The sequence below is a fragment of the Mustela lutreola genome, chromosome 6 (assembly GCF_030435805.1).
Source record: "Mustela lutreola isolate mMusLut2 chromosome 6, mMusLut2.pri, whole genome shotgun sequence".
NCBI lineage: Eukaryota > Metazoa > Chordata > Mammalia > Carnivora > Mustelidae > Mustela > Mustela lutreola.
Genome location: NC_081295.1, coordinates 155,997,301 through 156,014,963, shown reverse-complemented (window position 1 = coordinate 156,014,963; position 17,663 = coordinate 155,997,301). Strand labels below are relative to the sequence as shown.

Here is a 17,663-nt window from a genome sequence, read left to right as displayed (position 1 = left end):
AGATATTTTCTCTACTTCTGGATGGTATTGCTATAGTTAATATGTAGAAGAGCTCTATTTAGTTTGTTTAAAGGCACATGCTTGTAAAGATTGGGCATTCTAACATCCAGAAAATTAGAAATTAATTCAAATCTTTTTCAAATTCATGTAATCTGGGAAAATATTTGGTAAAGCTAAATTAAGCTTGTTGGCTTATTTAATATGGACATGTTTTCAGAGTTATCACTGTTACGCTTAAAATTTTTATTCTCCTTGTGTTTACTATAAATAAGTCCAGGGTATTTCTGTTGCAAAATTTGTCAGAAAGAAAAAAGCTTAGAATAATGGTTGATTCTGTCTAAGGCCTCATGAAGTTGTGGATAGTCTACATGTAGTTATTAAAAGAAGTAAATTAAATAGTTATAAATAAAATAAAAAGCTTTGTAGGTAAACTTGTAAACAGCTTCCAACGTCTTTGGAAAGCTAAAATTTCATAGTTTTGCTAGGTTAAATGATGCTTAAAGTTAAGCTTGTTGATAATCTAGATCTCTTCTGAATAAGATAAGATAATGAAACATTAAGTACTGAGAATGTTTATCTACTTTTGTCTTATTATAGAGAAACTAAAGATGAATTTGGATGTTAATAAACATATTTTTTGCTTTACTGAAAGATCATAATATGAAAAAATACTTTTCTAAAAATAATGAAACATATTCATAAATTTGCCAATGTGAAGAGTTCTGCTATTGATGAAGTTCTAGAACATAGGTGAGGTTTGGTGAGGTGAGGTCTGGAGCTGATCTTTGGTGCAAAATGGTGGTTTATTAAAGCGCGGGGACAGGACCCGTGGGCAGGAAGAGCTGCTGCCCCGGGGATGTGAGGGGTGGTCTATTAGATACTTGTAAGTTGGGAGGGGATTAGGGATGGCATCAGTCTCTAAGGAATTTTGGAAGCAAAGTTTCTAGGACCTTGAGGGGCTAGCTATTGTCTGGGGAAAAGGTCATTCATTACCAGTAATAAAACCTCTGAAGGTGAGACCCTTTAGATGTATATCAGTGGGCCATATGCTTGGGAATGATTCACGACACTATCTTGGAGGTTTAGAGATAAAGTTCCTAAAGGAATTGTTAAAGTAGACTTACAGGATCCTGGTTGGGGGTAGGAGGGGGTTGGTCAGGCTAGGATTGTCCTTTGCCCTTAGCAAAGCCTTAAGGTGGAGGTCAGTTGAGTCCTTAGAGGAGAGCCACTCTGACTGTTTCAAGGGCTTGTCAGTAGGTAAGGAAATTTAATGATTTTCTTCTGCCTCTGTTTCCCACATCACTATAACAGTTCACAATTGCTTATTACCTAGTTTTCCCTAGAAATTAAGGTTTCTAAGTATTAAGAATTAAGTATTAAGTATTAAGAATTTTAAGAATAATTTAAACTACTGGAAATTAACAACTCTATGTGAGTAAAGTAAGAAATGCATTTTTGTAAGAAGAAGTATGAGTAATAAAACTATTTGTTGAGGGAAAAGAAAGCGTTAAAGCAAGACTGATTATTTATAGAGGGAAAATTTAGGTCAAAATCTGAGTGTTAAATAAAGATGTACGTTTATGGACAAAGCCTCTTTGGAAAGAAACTTTATGTGCAGTCAGTACTTGCTGAGATTAGGATGAATTTGAATAAGCAAGTAAGTTTTAATACCAAAATACACTGGTGCAAAGTTTTTGTTTTCTCTTTTTTTTGAAAGTACAAAGTATTCTTAAACTATTGCTCTGCCCTTCATGAGAAATTGTACACAAAAGTTTTCTTTACCTTTTAAGTTATTTGCCTTAAAAAAACAATGATTCTAAGTTTGTCAAAATAATTTCTATGTTTATCAGGTCTTTGATTACTTAAGAAAATAGAGTCTTAATATTGAAAGAGCTAAATTTTACTCATAACTACATAGCCTTCTATATTTGCCTCTGTTATCTTCTCTTGCTGGTTTGATTAAGTGGATAATTAAATACTGCTTCATAATGATGGTGGTCCTACTTAATGAAATGTTCAAATCTTGTGTTTTTTCTTAGACATACTTTCTACAATCAAATTCTAAAATGAAGTCTTTCGACCAGAAGCTAAGTGAAATTTCCCACCAGGCCCCAGGAACATTAAATTTTTTTTTTTTTTTTTTTGGTGAGCAATAAAACTAATTAGGCTTATTTGGTATGTGAAATTACATGGGAAGCATTGTCAACAAATTGATATTAAGCCCTGTTAGATTATATTTATGTGGATCTCTTATCTAAAATTATGTGAAATTCCTAGAAATCTGATGTCTTGATATGTTATTATCTTTAAGTGTTGTATGTCACAAAAATAACCAAATTTCCTTGTGAGCTGCATTGTAATGAACTTTAACCAGATCCTTCACTGTGCCCATCTTTAAGTCTTTTATCATTTACAGACAGTTTTATTTTTATTATTTTTTCAAATTTATTTGTCAGAGAGAGAGTACACAAAGCAGGCAGAGTGGCAGGCAGAGAGAGAAGCAGGGTCCCTGCCGATCAAGGAGCAAGGAGCCCGATAGGGGACTTGATCCAGGACCCTGGGATCATGACCTGAGCCAAAGGAAGTGGCTTAACCAACTGAGCCACCCAGGCATCCCTACAGACAATTTTAGTTTTACTCAGGAGCTTCTTGCTAATGTGCTTCATCTTTAGTGATACTCATGGAAAATATTCTGAGTAGAGGTTTCTGGTAAACTTAAGATCATAAAACTGAATTACACTGCGGTGCCTGGGTGGCTCAGTCGGTTAAGCATCCAACTCTTGATTTCAGCTCATGATCTTGGGGTTGTGAGAAGAAGCCTGATTAACATTCCCTCTCTCCATCTGCCCGCCCCCCCTCACACTCTTTCTCTAAACAAACAAACAAAACCAAGAGCTGAACTATGTAAACATTTTCAGAACTGGTGGAAATGTTGTATTCAAACAGAACAAAAATTATTAATAACATGGGATGGAATGAATTGAGGAAGATAATTATACTTTTTATGAGTCTTTGTTTCAAACATTACTGACTTTTAAAAAATTGTTTCGCTTTTTTCCAGATTTAAGGAAACATCTATTCTTAAGCTGACATATAGCAATTTGACAAAATACACCTTTGTGAACAAATTTTTAAAAATGTAGCTTTTCTCCCTACCTGAATGCTCCAGAAAATCTGTGAGAATTCTTTTATTTTTGTGGCAGTTTATTTATTTGCATAAATTCAATAAACATTTGTTTTCCTTGTGACAGACGTAATTGGAAACAATAGGTATATTACCAAGGCTTTGACTGAAATGTCATATTTGAGAGACATGCGTAGACTCAGATATGACCAGACAGCTTTAAGGAACTAAGGTTGAGTTTATGGAGACAATAAGCCCCTTGGAAATATCACCCTGATACCTTGCTTTCAGAATTCCAAACAATCTTACTAGGTGAGTAGAGGTTACCTCCCGGCAGGTGCAGGAACCTCAGGATATTCTGGGGACCTTGAGGAGAGAGAAACTCACCTACACCCAAATGTGTAGGTATTGCAGGTCAAGTCTGATGGCAAGGATTTGGCTGGGCTTCTGGCCTTGAGAGGCTATTAAAGGTTCCATCTGGAGATTCCTTTGAAAAGTTCCAGCAATGCAGGTTTTAAAAAATCTGTAGGGTCAACCATGTTCTTGGAGGACTTATATAAATAATCAGGCCAAGATTTTTTGAAACTAAAAAACTTATTTTGAAAACAAAATACTGTTAATATAGCTCTCTTTGGTAAGAATGAGGGTGGGTAGAGAGAGAAAATCTGTTTCAATAACACGTCTTTGTAGATATAAGATTTTAATACTATTCATTGTAAACTGAACTAGATAAGGATTTCCTCTCACATTCTCCAATTCCTGTCTACAAGTCTCCAAACTAACATTTTGATTTTTCTTCCATTTTTCTGACTTTGAATTTTTTGAGAACTAAAACTTCCTTTTCTCCTGAAGCCCTGGAAAACTAAGTATAAATGACCTGATGTAAAGAAACTGCCATAAAGCTCATGCATAGACCATTTTTGTCCTGTTGCTCTATGGCCCACTCAAAAGATCACCAGTGACACCTGAACTACAATCTAGGAAAATCTGTCAGGTTGCCAGTAACTGCTCTCACTCTAGTTGAAGATGCCTCCAAACTGACATCTTGAAGTCTTCTCAACTGGCTATCCTGAGACTCAAAAAATGGATTAACATTTGCTTTTGTTTCCATAGAAATGCCTTTTATATAACACCTGGTTACTTAAACCACAGGCCAAACTTGGAGAATATAAGTGGATCACAGGCTCCTGAAGTGAGTTTGACCAAACTGAACTACTGTTAGGACTAAGAGACTAGATCAAGGAGATGAAAAAACCTATCTGCTCAACTCTTAATATGAGAAACTCCCAAGGACATGTAGATGGGGAAACTGAAGGGGCTCAGGACAGCCCTCCCCCCACCCAATGTGCCACTTGGCATGTGCATTATTTTGAGCTAAAGACACTTGATACCCAGCAATCTCAAGAAGATTTTTGTCTCTCCCTTAGCCAAACAGAAGAATCTAAATTGGTGGTCTTTCCTAGAATAAGGTTTATTAACAGAGATAAATTTTATCTGAGTGACTCATTTGTATGGTAGGGCAAACATCTAATTACCAAACATCTGCTCTTCTTATCCCCCATGTGAATTACCTTCTCTCCCTCTGGAGTCCGAGACTCTTGCCCTAGTCTCCTTAGTTCACAATAACATATGTACCTTATTTTGCCTATTTTTGAAATGTCTGCATCTATGTGGATTCCTCGTACGTACAGTATTAAATTTAAATTTCAACTGTTAATCTGTCCCATATCATTTGGTTCCAGTCCAGCTAAGAGGACCTTGGAGTACAGAGGAATTCTTCTTCCCTGACATTGGAGTTCTGGAATATGTACAGTATTTTATCTTTTTATGATGCTTATTATTTTTCTATAAATCAAAAACGTGTGTAAAATACGAAATGTATTATATAGTGTGCCTCTTGAGTCTAAAAACAAATCATGCATGGATTTAAAAAGTAATAATAAAGAAAAAAATAAGGGTGAGGAGAAAATATGCCTGGAAAATGTTACCAAGAGATAGCAAGTATAGCAATATTAAACAATTCTAAGGCTCAAAATATTAGTGGCGATAGACAGGTACACTGTAAGGACTTCTGGTTCCAGTGTGGACAACAAGATATTCTGGAAAGCCATCTTGAAGCAAAATAGCTAAGGGCTTGAAAAATGGTAAACACATATCACAGCCCAGATAACAAGAAACAAAGGAAAACTCCCCAAATCTCCCAGAACAATACACACCTAGGAGCTGAAGCCTGACTGACAAACACATCAGACTGGGTTCCCTGGGGGCAAATGTCATTAAGATTCTGCACTTTTTCAATTAATGTCAGCCCTTTGGGGAAAACAGGATTCTAGGCCTTTCAACTGAACTGGAAACACCTAGCACAGAACCAGGGCTCCTGAGAAAGCTTAGCCTTGAGGGGGAAAAAAAAAATCTAACAAAAATTTCTAAAAAGGAAACCTGTTTGCCTCAGAGGTGGCGCCATGGAGAAGGGCAGAGGAAATTTATAAGGATTTCTCTAAAGACCTAGAGTCTGGACTTTCAGTGAAAGCTTGAAATTAAAGGGCGATGGGTGCCCTCTAGTGCCTCATGGAGGTAAACTTAAACCTCTTCAGGAAGGAAGCATCTTTAACCCAAGTTACTGGGTTACACAAGTTATCTATTATCTACCTATCTATCACCTAACTATTCATGCATTCATTATTTATTGAGCACATATTACCTGCCAGGCATTCTCCTAGAAATTTGGGGGTGTCCAAATATAAACTCATAATAAATGTGACCTAATACAGGAAGAAACCACACTATGAAGACCCAGGCTCCCCCCCCCCCAAAAAAAAAAATAAAAAAGAAGATCCCCTCTTTTCCCTCAGACATATAATGTCAGATATTGAAATTGTCAGCTAGAGATGGAATAACACAGGCAAAATTCAAGGGACATTCAAAACAAGGTCCATTTTTAAAACTAATGAAAGAGAACTTCTGAAAGTGAGAAAGAACTATAATCCACAATGACAAAGTAAAAATCCACTGATAGGATGTAACATTCAGGGCCCTCACGCACCTGACCACACAGCCACTATATATAGCAGGAAGTGCCGGAATTACATACAACTTCATGTTTACAAGTACAGGCCAAGCTTTTAGCATCCGACTCTTAGAATTTCATATAGCAACCAAGGAAAATGCTTATCGTTATAGAAAACTGAACATGATAAACATACTTCATCTGTGACTTCTGCAGCTAACGTACACAGAATATACGATTTATTACAAGGTACACATTTCATAATTTCAAGATTTCAGGCTTGGCTTCAGGAAAATAACAATAGATACAAAGAAACTAGTTTCATATATACTGCACTCTATCATCATCATCTAAAGAGCCACAGGAAAAATTTCTCTAAGATGGTAAAAATAAAAATCTTTCTCACATGCTTCCAAACTAAAAGCAGTTCTAAAGACATGGATTAGAATGAATACCATAAAAAAACAAAAAATGTAATATTCAAACATTCGCAGGAAATGCTCTAGAAATCTGCGGACCGTGAGTACCGGGTGTGCAAGCCGGCTGCCCCGCGGAGTCCACTTGAGGGTCCCTCGGCCACAGCAGAGGGACGGGGCCGGCTCACCCACAGCCGGGAAGGAGGGTCACCAAGGACACTCCTGTCCTGCTGCTCCGGCGGAACAGCACTCGGCCCGGCGTTCTTCTCTGCGGACCGCCCAGTGTCCTGTGGCAAAGGTCCAGCCTCAGCTCTGCGAGCCCGGGTGACCAGCTTCTGCGCACCAGCAGGGGGCGCCGCGGGAACCCGCCCAGCCTAAGGCGACCGGAAGCCGCCAGAAGACGCGCGACCCCACGGGGGAGCCGGAAGGACGTAATGTGCCGTAAGGCTCGTTGGGCGGAACGGGTGCGGAGAAACGGCCCAGTGAGGGGGGGTGTGTGGAGGGCGTGGCCATGAGTCAGAGGGTGAGGGGGCTGGGATTGTCGGCGCGCAGGGCAGTTTGCACGCCTGCGCGGAGGGTGGCTAATGGCCGCTGCGTATTTGTAGGACTTTGCAGTCAGTTTACACCCGAGTGTGACTGCGTTGGTGTTTGGTACTAGTATTTCAAGGAAATCCCCTCTTCTGGTTGAAATCTCAGTTCTGTGGCGCGAGTCCCCGGACCGGCAGCACCAGCAGCACCTGGGTAATAGAGAAATGCAAACTATCGGATCCTGCTAGAGATCTAGCGGGTCAGAATCCGGGAGGCGGCCCCAATAGTTTACAGACTACTTCAGGTGATTGGGTGCACGCTGGAGTTTGGGACTGCTTTGAAGTGTCGCGTTTCCCTTAGTTCCGATGCTGGGGGTGACTCCGCCAATGGCAGCTGAGCTAAACCAAGCCGTTTACCTTCCACAGGGCTTAGGTCTTACCCACTCCGACTTGGACGCCAGAGGATAAAGGGAAAAATAAATTGTATGTCTGGAAAGGCGAGATCTAGGAGAAGGATTGGACTCGACATTGAATGCAGAATTCTATGTCTCCAGATTTTATTACTCATAACATCTCGTCTACAGACGTGTGGCCCTCACTTAGACTTCTCCAATCAAAGGTACTCGTGGTAAATAACGAATTCCCAGTCGCTGGGCCTGTAAGGAAGTAAATTCTATTTTTATAATTAGAGCAAAACCACAGTGAAAATGCTAAAACACTTTTATTTAGGCTGTTTAGGCTCTCCTGATGAATCAGTCAAAAAACAAACCATGGTGGGTTAGATTTGAGCAGGATATACACACTAATCAATCATTCTCAGGCAGATCAGACTTTTATACTTCATAAATTGTATGAGCTCATCCACATATTCCATTATTGTTTGCATTTATTTCTTCTCTGCATTCATCTCTCTCCTATAATTGAAGGAATAAAAATGGTTTATTTCTTCCATACCATTTTGCCATCAGTATTGATATTTGATGTATAAGGAAGAGTTCTTTTAACACATATTCATAAGCTATTTATTCCAATATTACCTATGCCTTAGTCATCTTTAGCATGAACAGATGTCTCAAACCATGCTTAGTCAACAGATATTCCAGAACAAGGTGATCTTTGTTCCAGATCCCCGCAAATACACTTTTTGGGTTGGGATTTGAACATTCAAAGCTCATATTTCTCTTTAGTTTTGGCCCGAGAAGAACTGACTACTCTGTTCTTATAATTCAGTGACTAAAGAAAATACAGTAGTTGCTAACAGTTGTTAAGTGTATACTAAATGTCCATAAGCATTTTAAGAACTTTACACGATTTATCTCGCTTCGTCCTTAATAGTACACTACTTCTTAGAATTATTTTGTTATTGTTGTATAGATGTGAAAAATAAGCTTCCAAAAGGCTGAGTCACTTAGTTTATTGAACCATTGCAACAACTCTCCTGGGGCCTCTATCTCTGCTCTTATAGTATATGTGTACTTTAATAAGGTATAATTGCTGCAAAACCTCATTGAGAGCCCATTGTGTGCCGGGAACAGCCTTAGGCATTAGGGAGTCAGCAGCAAAAAAGACTAACCATATCGGTGGAGCATACTGTCTGGAGAATGGAAAGAGGAAACAAGCAATACACAAATTCTTATCAGTTTTGCTAAGTATAATGAAAAATGAACAACACAAGAATGTGATAGAAGGGCGCCATCTTACTTGTGCTGGTCAGAGGGTGTCTCCCAGATGTGGTAGCATTGTAATCCACCCACTCACCCCAACACCCGAGAAATGTGGGGAGTATTTCGTGTCTAACAGGTGGTACACCCAGATGAAGCATCCCAAACATGACAAGGTCTATCCCCTCATCTCGCTCTTTTCCCTTTCAGCTTTCTCTGACTAGCATTCTCTGGCTTCTCTTGGGTCTTCAGGCTCTGTCTCTCCTTTCATAGTAGCCATTTGCTTCTGTTTTTTTCTGAGTCTCTCTCCATTTCTCTCACCTTTATTCTCCCCCCTATGCTCTTCCATCTTTCCTAAAATGTAGCCATAGCTTGGTTGTGAGACATAATGTTTTGTACTTATGAAACACAGCTTAACCTTCATGTCTGAACTTATAGACAAAATTCCAAAACGTTAGTCCTTCACTTTTCCACAATTCCTGTTCCCTATCCATGGTAGCAGGTGTCACGGTTATGAAAGGAAAAGTCACTCAAATGCTGCTGTTCAAGTAAAGCAAAGAGAACCTTTCTCACGTGTAGCGCCACGCACTCACGCCAGCAAAATGAAGGTCAGGAACTCAGAACTTCCCCTAACATTATCTCCACTTCTCCTCAGTCTTCTTTCCTGCAGCCAGGGTTTGGAAGGCAGTTAGGAGTATAAGTCAAGGAGGAGACTGCTGAAGCCGTTCATCTGAATAAAGTACAAAAAACAGCCTTCAGTAAGAATGTTCCTGGGTGGCTCAGTTGGTTAAGCAACACCTTCCATCAGGGTCATGATCCTTCAGTCCCTGCATCAGGCTCCCAGCTTCATAGGGAGTCTGCTTCTCTCTTTGACCTTCTCTTCTCATATCCTCTCTCTCAAAAAAAAAAAAAAAAAAAAAAAAAAAACTTAAAAAAAAATGCTTGGTATAAAACTTTTGGGTTCACAGTCGATCTAAATAGCCAAAACTATGGAACAGAACCATCAAAAAAGCATATAGTTGGAGAATTTAAGTTATGGTCAATGACAGATATCTAATTCATAAAAATGTAGATTTTTTTAGGACTATGTGTGTAGTAAAGCACTAACGTTTTCCAAAGGAAGGTATGGCCTTTGCTTTTTGCTGGGAGGTGATGTCTGGGCTCTTGAAATGTCCTGCAGCACGAGAATATCTGTTTAGGAAGAGGCCTTGGGCTGCATGGGAGAGTGTAATAATGTCCTTTATGTTGCAAGCTTTGGGCCATGTGGCGTCAGGACTTCCTGCAGAGGAACTGTGGGCTAAAAGATCATGCACGTGGACAGCCAACAGTCAACCATGTTTATGTGATAAAGGCCTGTGGTTGGCAATGTGTATTGTGTTGTTGTAATGTTGTGTTGCAGGAGGCATTAACACTCCCCATACCCACAAAGGAAAAGGATTACTAGAAGCTCTGAGTTGGGACCCCTTAGAGACTCTGTTCATGTGCCTCTTAGCTTGGTTTATTTAGAAAAAAAATTTTTTTTGTGCTCGCTTCGGCAGCACATATACTAAAAAAAAAGGTTTTTTAAAATTGAATTTAATTAACATATAGTGTATTACTAGTTTCTGAGGTAGAATTTAGTGATTCATCAGTTGCATAGAACACCCAATGCTCATTCCATCAAGTGCCCTCCTTAATGCCCGTCACCCAGTCGCCCCATCCCCCACCCACCTCACACTCCAGCAACCCTCATTTCGTTTCCTAGAGGTAGGAGCCTCTTACGGTTTGTCTCCCTCTGTTTTCATCTCATTTTATTTCTTCTTCCCTTCCTCTGTGTTCTGTTTTGTTTCTTAAAATTCCACACAGGAATGAAATTAGCTTATTTTTAACCTGTATTCCTTTGACATAATAAATCCCAGCCTTGAGTATAATAATAGTGAATTCTGTAAGCCATTTAAAGAATTACCAAATATGAGGATGGTTTTGGAGACCCATCAAATTTGCAGTTGATGTTGGACATGAGGACAGGCTAATGGGACTGTTCCTTAACTTTATACTAAGTCACAATGATATTAGTATTACTTATTCTGTTTATTACTCAAATATTTGGGTGAATATTTGTCTTAATTTTATAGTTCCCGTATAAGCCCAAATCTATTAATCTGCCAGCATATTTCCAATGAGTGATAAACACTTTTTTTAAACATTTTTTTTTAAATAAAGATTTTATTTACTTAGTTGACACAGAGAGAGAGATCACAAGTAGGCAGAGAGGCAGGCAGAGAGAGGGGGAGAAGCAGGCTGCCCATGGAGCAGAGAGCCCAATGCAGGTCGATGCAGGGCTCGATCCCAGGACCCTGAGATCATGACCCGAGCTGAAGGCAGAGGCTTAACCCACTGAGCCACCCAGGCACCCCAATGATAAACAGTTTTTTAGGTCTTAATGAATGATAATAAAACAAACAAAAACAGCAAGTAATTAGCTGTAACTTCCCTGATGGTCTACAAACCTAAGGGCTCCAGAAGGTCAAGAACAGCCTCATCTCTGTTTACATCTGTAGTGCCCATGCCTGTGTCTGGCCCAGAGACACTCAGTGACTACCTATCGAATGACTGATTTGTAAGAAATACTCTGAATTCTTGCCATGGTACAATTGAATAGGGAATTTTGACATGTGTCAAGGATCTAATAAGCCTTCCTGACTAAATTATGCTAATATCTTCTTTTAAAATGTCTTTTTGGGGGGCCCCTGGGGGCTCAGTGGGATAAAGCCTCTGCCTTCAGCTCAGGTCGAGATCTCAGGGTCCTGGGATCTAGCCCCGCATTGGGCTCTCTGCTTGGCGGGGAACCTGTTTCCTCCTTTCTCTCTGCCTCTCTGCCTACTTGTGGTCTATGTCTGTCAAATAAAAAAATAAAATCTTAAAATAAAATGTCTTTTCGCTACCTCTTAATATGTTATCTTACACTTTGAACATGGTAGGTTATTTTTAAGTATGAGTCATTCATCAATTCAAATTCTACCTTTGAAAACTATCAATTTAACTTCTTTCCCAACTGCAAATTTTATTAATTTGTGTTTTTCCATATTGTTAATTTCTTGTATTTTCATAAACCAAAGTATATTTTGGAGTTTTTCCTTTTTATTGTATTTATTGTCACTTTTAATTTTTTTTTTGTTTTTCGCCTGCACCTGTCAGTTTTGTTGGACATTCCTACAAGCATCATGAATGGGAGATTTGCTGTGCAGGTAGTTGGTCAGGAGTTCTCAGATGAATTCATTCAGTATTTTCTCTAAGTACCTGCAAGGTGCTGGTTTAATGTAAATGCAGAGACCACTGTTTGGTCCCTTACAATCTCAGGGAAAAGTCCCTCAGGACATCATGTGGGAGCTTGATTGGTTTTGTCTCTGTGGTCTTTGTGGATAATGGTCAATGTAGTCTAATTTCCTGATATTCTTAACAAGCCACCACTTATAAAAGTATTAGGTCCAGGTGATCATACTGCTGATTTCTATCTACTCTTTTAAAAATCTATATTTTTAAAGATTTTACTTATTTATTTGACAGAGAGCACAAATAGGCAGAAAGACAGAGAGAGAGGGGGAAGCAGGCTCCCCATGGAGCACTCTCCCACTCTCTCAGGCTCCCCCACTCTCTCTATGATTTGTCTTTGTGGAAGAGAATCCATTAGCCCTCCTGAGCGGTCCACGTGGCAGGGCATGGAGGTCCTACTGAGGTCCTCCTGCCAAGAGCCAGCAGGGTAGCATGGGAGTGAGCGACTTTGGAAGGGGACTCGCCAGACACAGTTAAGCCTTCAGGTGACTGCAGCCCATGTTTATGTCTTGACTCCAACCTCATGAGAGACCCTGGTCAGAACCTCCCAGCAAGTCACTTCTGGATTCCCGACAACCCAGAAACAAAATGAGATAATAAATATTTGTTGATTGAAGCTGCCGATTTTTTAGGTAGTTTGTTATGCAGCAGTAGAGTATAGAGGAAGGACCACAATTAAGCTTTTGACATTATCCTAATCTTAATGACACCATGTCCATGGATGAACCCCAAAGAGAAAATCATCATGATTTTATTTGTGAACAGAGGAGGTAAAATACCTCTGAAACACTAAAATGTGTGCAGCCAATATTTAAGATAATAACAGAACACGACCAAATAAAATTTGGCCTCGGAATGCAAGTATGGAGGAACACTAGGAAATCTACCTGTACTGCGTTGGAGCAGGATAAAGGAGGAAAAGCACATGATTCCATCAAATGCAACAGTTCACACAGCATTACTAGTAAGAACTCTTCAAATATATTTAGAAGGAAACTAATCAACACATACTGATTACATGCTGACATTTGCACGCAGGCAAACAAGGTTTTCACAAGGCATGACCTACCAAAGTCACTTCCATGAGAAGGAAGACAAAGACAGTGATGTCTGCTAGCACACCTAACATGGCAAATAGTTTGTGATTTTAGCTAACATAGTAACGTGATAAAAGTAATTAACAGAAATAAACATTGGGAAGAATATCAAATGTTTTGATTTTTTAATGGTAGGATTATAGGCAATGAGAAGATAGTCCATCAATATTGATTAGAATCGACAAGGTTTGGTAATCAAATTATTTATATATACTTATTATACTTATTATATACCTTTATTAATTATCATGCCCAAGAGTTTATTACAGTGTTTTAGTCTGATGTCATCTCTCAGAACTGAATAGAAAGCAGAACCTTGTGAAAATCAGCCTTACATTTGTTGGGAGAATTTGTGGGGGTTACTTCACCATGTGACAGAGTGACTCCCTTTGGTGTATGAGTTTCACTCTATTTATTTTTAATTAATTAATTAAATTAATTTTAATTAATGCATAATCTGACAACTCTAAAAAATTCTCAGCCATGATTTTTGAAAGCTCGCTCCTGAACCATTCTCTCTGGTTCTTTGTGGTACCCCGATTAGATGTATGGCAGCCAAATTTACTTCTAATTCCAGATCTCTTAAATTCACTATTACATTTCTCTTCCCGCATTTTGGATCAACTCTGCTTACAGAGTTCATGTAAATTCTTCATCTGGGGTCGATAGACTATTTGGCCTATCCAGCAAGCCTTTAATTTTAATTTTCATATAATTAATTTACAGCTAGGTTTATTTCTAGAATTTGTATTTGGTTCTTTCAAATCTTTTTGGAAAATCCTTTGTATTCTTGTGACCCGGAGGGCTTTACAGTTAAATGCTGCCGTTTAAAGATTAAAAGAAATAGGACTTCTTAGGAGAGAAGCTATAGTAGGTGACAGCATTTGAAGCCCTCTCTGACAGGAGAGGTTCCCTTTCCTGTCCCTCTGCCTTTAGGACACAGCACAGACCCCCCCCCCCCCCAGCAAAGAGGGGAGGAATTGCAAAGCTAGCACACCAGAAAAGCGGATGTAAGATTTCCATTAATACTCATATTGTCTTCAGCTTTTTTCAGTATTACATATCTAAAAAGAAAGTGAAAAGCTCTGAACAGAACAGTTTTCAGAGCCTTCCATTATGTGCTTCCACGGAGTTATATTTACCAAGTTCCTGAACAATGTAACAATGAATTTGGAGCCCTGCACATGGAAACAGAAGGTCTACATTAGAAAGGGCATTTTCATTTAGAATTATTAGTTTCGTGAAACTAAAGGAATAATGGTTCTATAGAACCGTTTTCGCTCATAGTGAGAGCTCAGCTTATGGTGGGTGTTGTAACTGACCGGGAAATGAGCACATACTTTTTGCGCGGCCCTAAATGAAAGTGAAGCTTCTTAGTTAGCTTTAAGCTTGGTAGGATACATCTGAGAATAGCTTTTAGAAAGAATTATAGCTCATTTATTGACAGCATGCGTGGCTCTGAAAAGAGCCTTTGGGGTTGGAGGACAGGACGCTTACTTGGCAAGTTCACTTGGAGCTGGTGTACTTGGTGACGGCCTTGGTGCCCTCGGACACGGCGTGCTTGGCCAGCTCCCCGGGCAGCAGCAGGCGCACGGCCGTCTGGATCTCCCTGGACGTGATGGTCGAGCGCTTGTTGTAGTGCGCCAGGCGGGACGCCTCGCCTGCGCTCGAAGATGTCGTTGACGAACGAGTTCATGATGCCCATGGCCTTGGACAAGATGCCGGTGTCGGGGTGCACCTGCTTCAGCACCTTGTACACGTACACCGAGTAGCTCTCCTTGCGGCTGCGTTTGCGCTTCTTGCCGTCCTTCTTCTGCGCCTTGGTCACCGCCTTCTTGGAGCCCTTCTTCAGGGCCGGAGCGGACTTGGTGGGTTCAGGCATCTTTGTACTAAAACTACAGTATTGCTAAAACTTGGGGGTAAAGAGTCTATCTCCGCAAGGCCACGTTCATTTATAGATGCGGTATTCCTCGAGGTTAGTAAGGTCATTTACGATTGGATTAATTTTAGTGTGTCTTCACAAATGCGAATGTAGGAGATTCTAGAAGATCTAGCTTTTCATTGGCTGACTTGATGGTTTGCTTCGACCCAATCAGAAGGTCTAGAGTAGGCTACCCGAAGCTACTATAAATAATCCGCTTCAAGCAACAGTATGTCCCTTTTTAATGGTTGAGTAGGTGAAGGTTTCGTGGAGAAGATGGAACTGGGTTTGTATGTGGACAAGTTGCTGGGTGGTACAACGTCCAACTCTGGGAGGGGTCTCGCATTTGGTTTTGACGTCCTAGATACTGGTCCTGGCGGGCGGGTGCTTATTAGGGGAGAAACGCGCCATTCCGCGACAGCTAATTTGATGGGAAGGACCAAGATTTCTGCAATATGCTGGACTACAGTGGCCGCTGAAATGCCTTCTGTTCTCTCAGTGGACTTGGTGGCTTAAGCACTTAGTCTTTAAGGTGGGTATATACATGACTCTAGCGTCCCCCAAGCACAAGGTGACGGGAAATTTAGTAAGAGTTATGGCCCAAGTCATGCTCCCTCTTAACGCACCGTATGGAATGTGGGTCAGTAAATGTATAAACCGCGCACTTCAAGAAAATAAAGGGGAAACTAGGACTCCAAAATATTAAATTATATTATAGTGCACTTAACTAGCGTCCCGGTAGGTGTCGCCCCTGGTCCATGGAGTGGTCCTTCCCGCCACGCCCCCTTCCCCTGCAGAGTGCAACAGCTCTTCTCTTGAGATCTGGGGTGGCTCTGAAAAGAGCCTTTAAAGATTCTAAACTACTCCATATTCTCTTACTTCTTCTTGGCGGCCGCCTTCTTGGGTTTGGCCGCTTTAGGCTTGGCTGTCTTGGGCTTCGGGGCTTTGGCCTTGGCTGGGCTCTTGGCCGCCTTCTTGGGCTTGGCAGCCTTGGCCTTCTTCGGACTCTTGGCCACTTTCTTGGCGACAGCCGCCGCCGCGGGCTTCTTCGCCTTCTTTGGGGTCTTCTTGGCGCTCTTCTTGGGGGCGCTGGCCCCCGCGGCCTTCTTGGGCTTCTTGGCCGCCCCGGCCGCCTTCTTGGGCTTGGCCGCGCCCGCCTTCTTGGCCTTGGGCTTGGCCTCGCCGGACGCCGCCTTCTTGTTGAGCTTGAAGGAGCCCGAGGCGCCGGTGCCCTTGGTCTGCACCAGGGTGCCCTTGCTCACCAGGCTCTTGAGGCCCAGCTTGATGCGGCTGTTGTTCTTCTCCACGTCGTAGCCGGCGGCCGCCAGCGCCTTCTTGAGCGCTGCCAGGGACACGCCGCTGCGCTCCTTGGACGCGGCGACGGCCTTGGTGATGAGCTCGGACACCGGGGGCCCGGACGCCTTGCGCTTGGCGGCACCGGCGGACTTGCGGGCCTTCTTCTTCACGGGCGTCTTCTCGGCAGGGGCCGGGGCGGGAGGCACGGCAGGTGCGGTTTCAGACATCGTGCGTTGGGACTCCTGACGGGAAAAGCGGAAAAGAAGAAGAAGAAGAAGAAAGTCTCGGAGTTGAGCTGCGCGGCCGGCGCGCGTGTGTGTATATATACAACCACGACGCCGCGCGCTGATTGGCTCCCGGCTCCGTCCCCAACCTGACAGCAACCGAGTCTCCGCTCTGTCCCGGAATTGTGTTTGTTACAACTGAGGAAAGCAGAAAAAATAAAATTTCCCGTGGAGGAATCACACCGGTTCTATTCGGGAGCGAAGCGGGACACCTCCTGCTTTGAGATCTTCATGCTTTCTTCTTCCAGTTTGTATCTCGTTAGTCTCAGCTTTTTTCAAAATCCCCTGACACTCTCAGAGATTCACCGGTCAGAGAGACAACTTCTCGATTTTCCCTTAAAATATAAATTCTTCCCTTTGTGCTTTCAATCTCTTGCTCTCTAGTGATATTCTAGACACTCTTGGCTCCTCATATATTCAACAACTGCTCAGTTCTCATGGAGATTTACCCAGAAAATCTGTTTCATATGAAGAGAAATAACACAGGCTGTTCCTCCATTTCTCTACAAGAATGAGAGTAAAGGATGCTTGGAGTAACAGCTAATTCTGACAAGAACAGTCTTTATTTTGTCTAAAAAATCGTTATCACAGTTTTTAGTAACACTTCGGCGGGTTAGTTAATTTGGGGGTTTCAGGTATTCAAGATTTGTCCAGGGAAATGGGGAATGCAGCAATGTCTGGTCCTCCTGAAATGGTTTTTGGATTTAGGTTTGCCATAGATGACGGGAATCTTAGAAGAGGCATAAAAAAGAATTGTCTCCCCGTTTTGGTTGGAAATATTATCTTATTTGCATTGATTTTATTTGGGGGGGGATCAGTTACTAATATATTTACAAGTGTGGGTACAGATTTCTGCTGTGCTTGTAGAAGAAAAATATGGAACGGATTAATGTAATAGAGTCAACTGTTATACACATGTACAACAGACAGACACAGACATTCTCATGCTTATGTAATTCCCTTGAGAGAAGGACATTTTTAAAAAAGTATGTTTTATATTCTATCTTTTTTATTTATA

At 41.2% G+C, this 17,663-nt stretch overlaps 1 protein-coding gene and 1 pseudogene across 1 annotated transcript; both read right to left on the bottom strand.

Annotated features, from left to right (window-relative positions):
- Window positions 1-7,776: 7,776 nt before the first annotated feature.
- Window positions 7,777-15,768, bottom strand: LOC131833039 (histone H2B type 1-M-like; annotated as a pseudogene).
- Window positions 15,769-15,890: 122 nt separating this feature from the next.
- On the bottom strand, window positions 15,891-16,678 carry LOC131832998 (histone H1.4-like). Its single transcript, XM_059176245.1, has one exon. The coding sequence runs from the start codon at window positions 16,586-16,588 to the stop codon at window positions 15,941-15,943; it is 648 nt and encodes a 215-aa protein (XP_059032228.1). The 5' UTR covers window positions 16,589-16,678; the 3' UTR covers window positions 15,891-15,940.
- Between the last annotated feature and the right edge of the window lie 985 nt (window positions 16,679-17,663).

Coding starts and splice junctions, on each gene's coding strand:
- LOC131832998 (XM_059176245.1), bottom strand. CDS start 16,588: ATGTCTGAAACCGCACCTGCCGTGCCTCCCGCCCCGGCCCCTGCCGAG.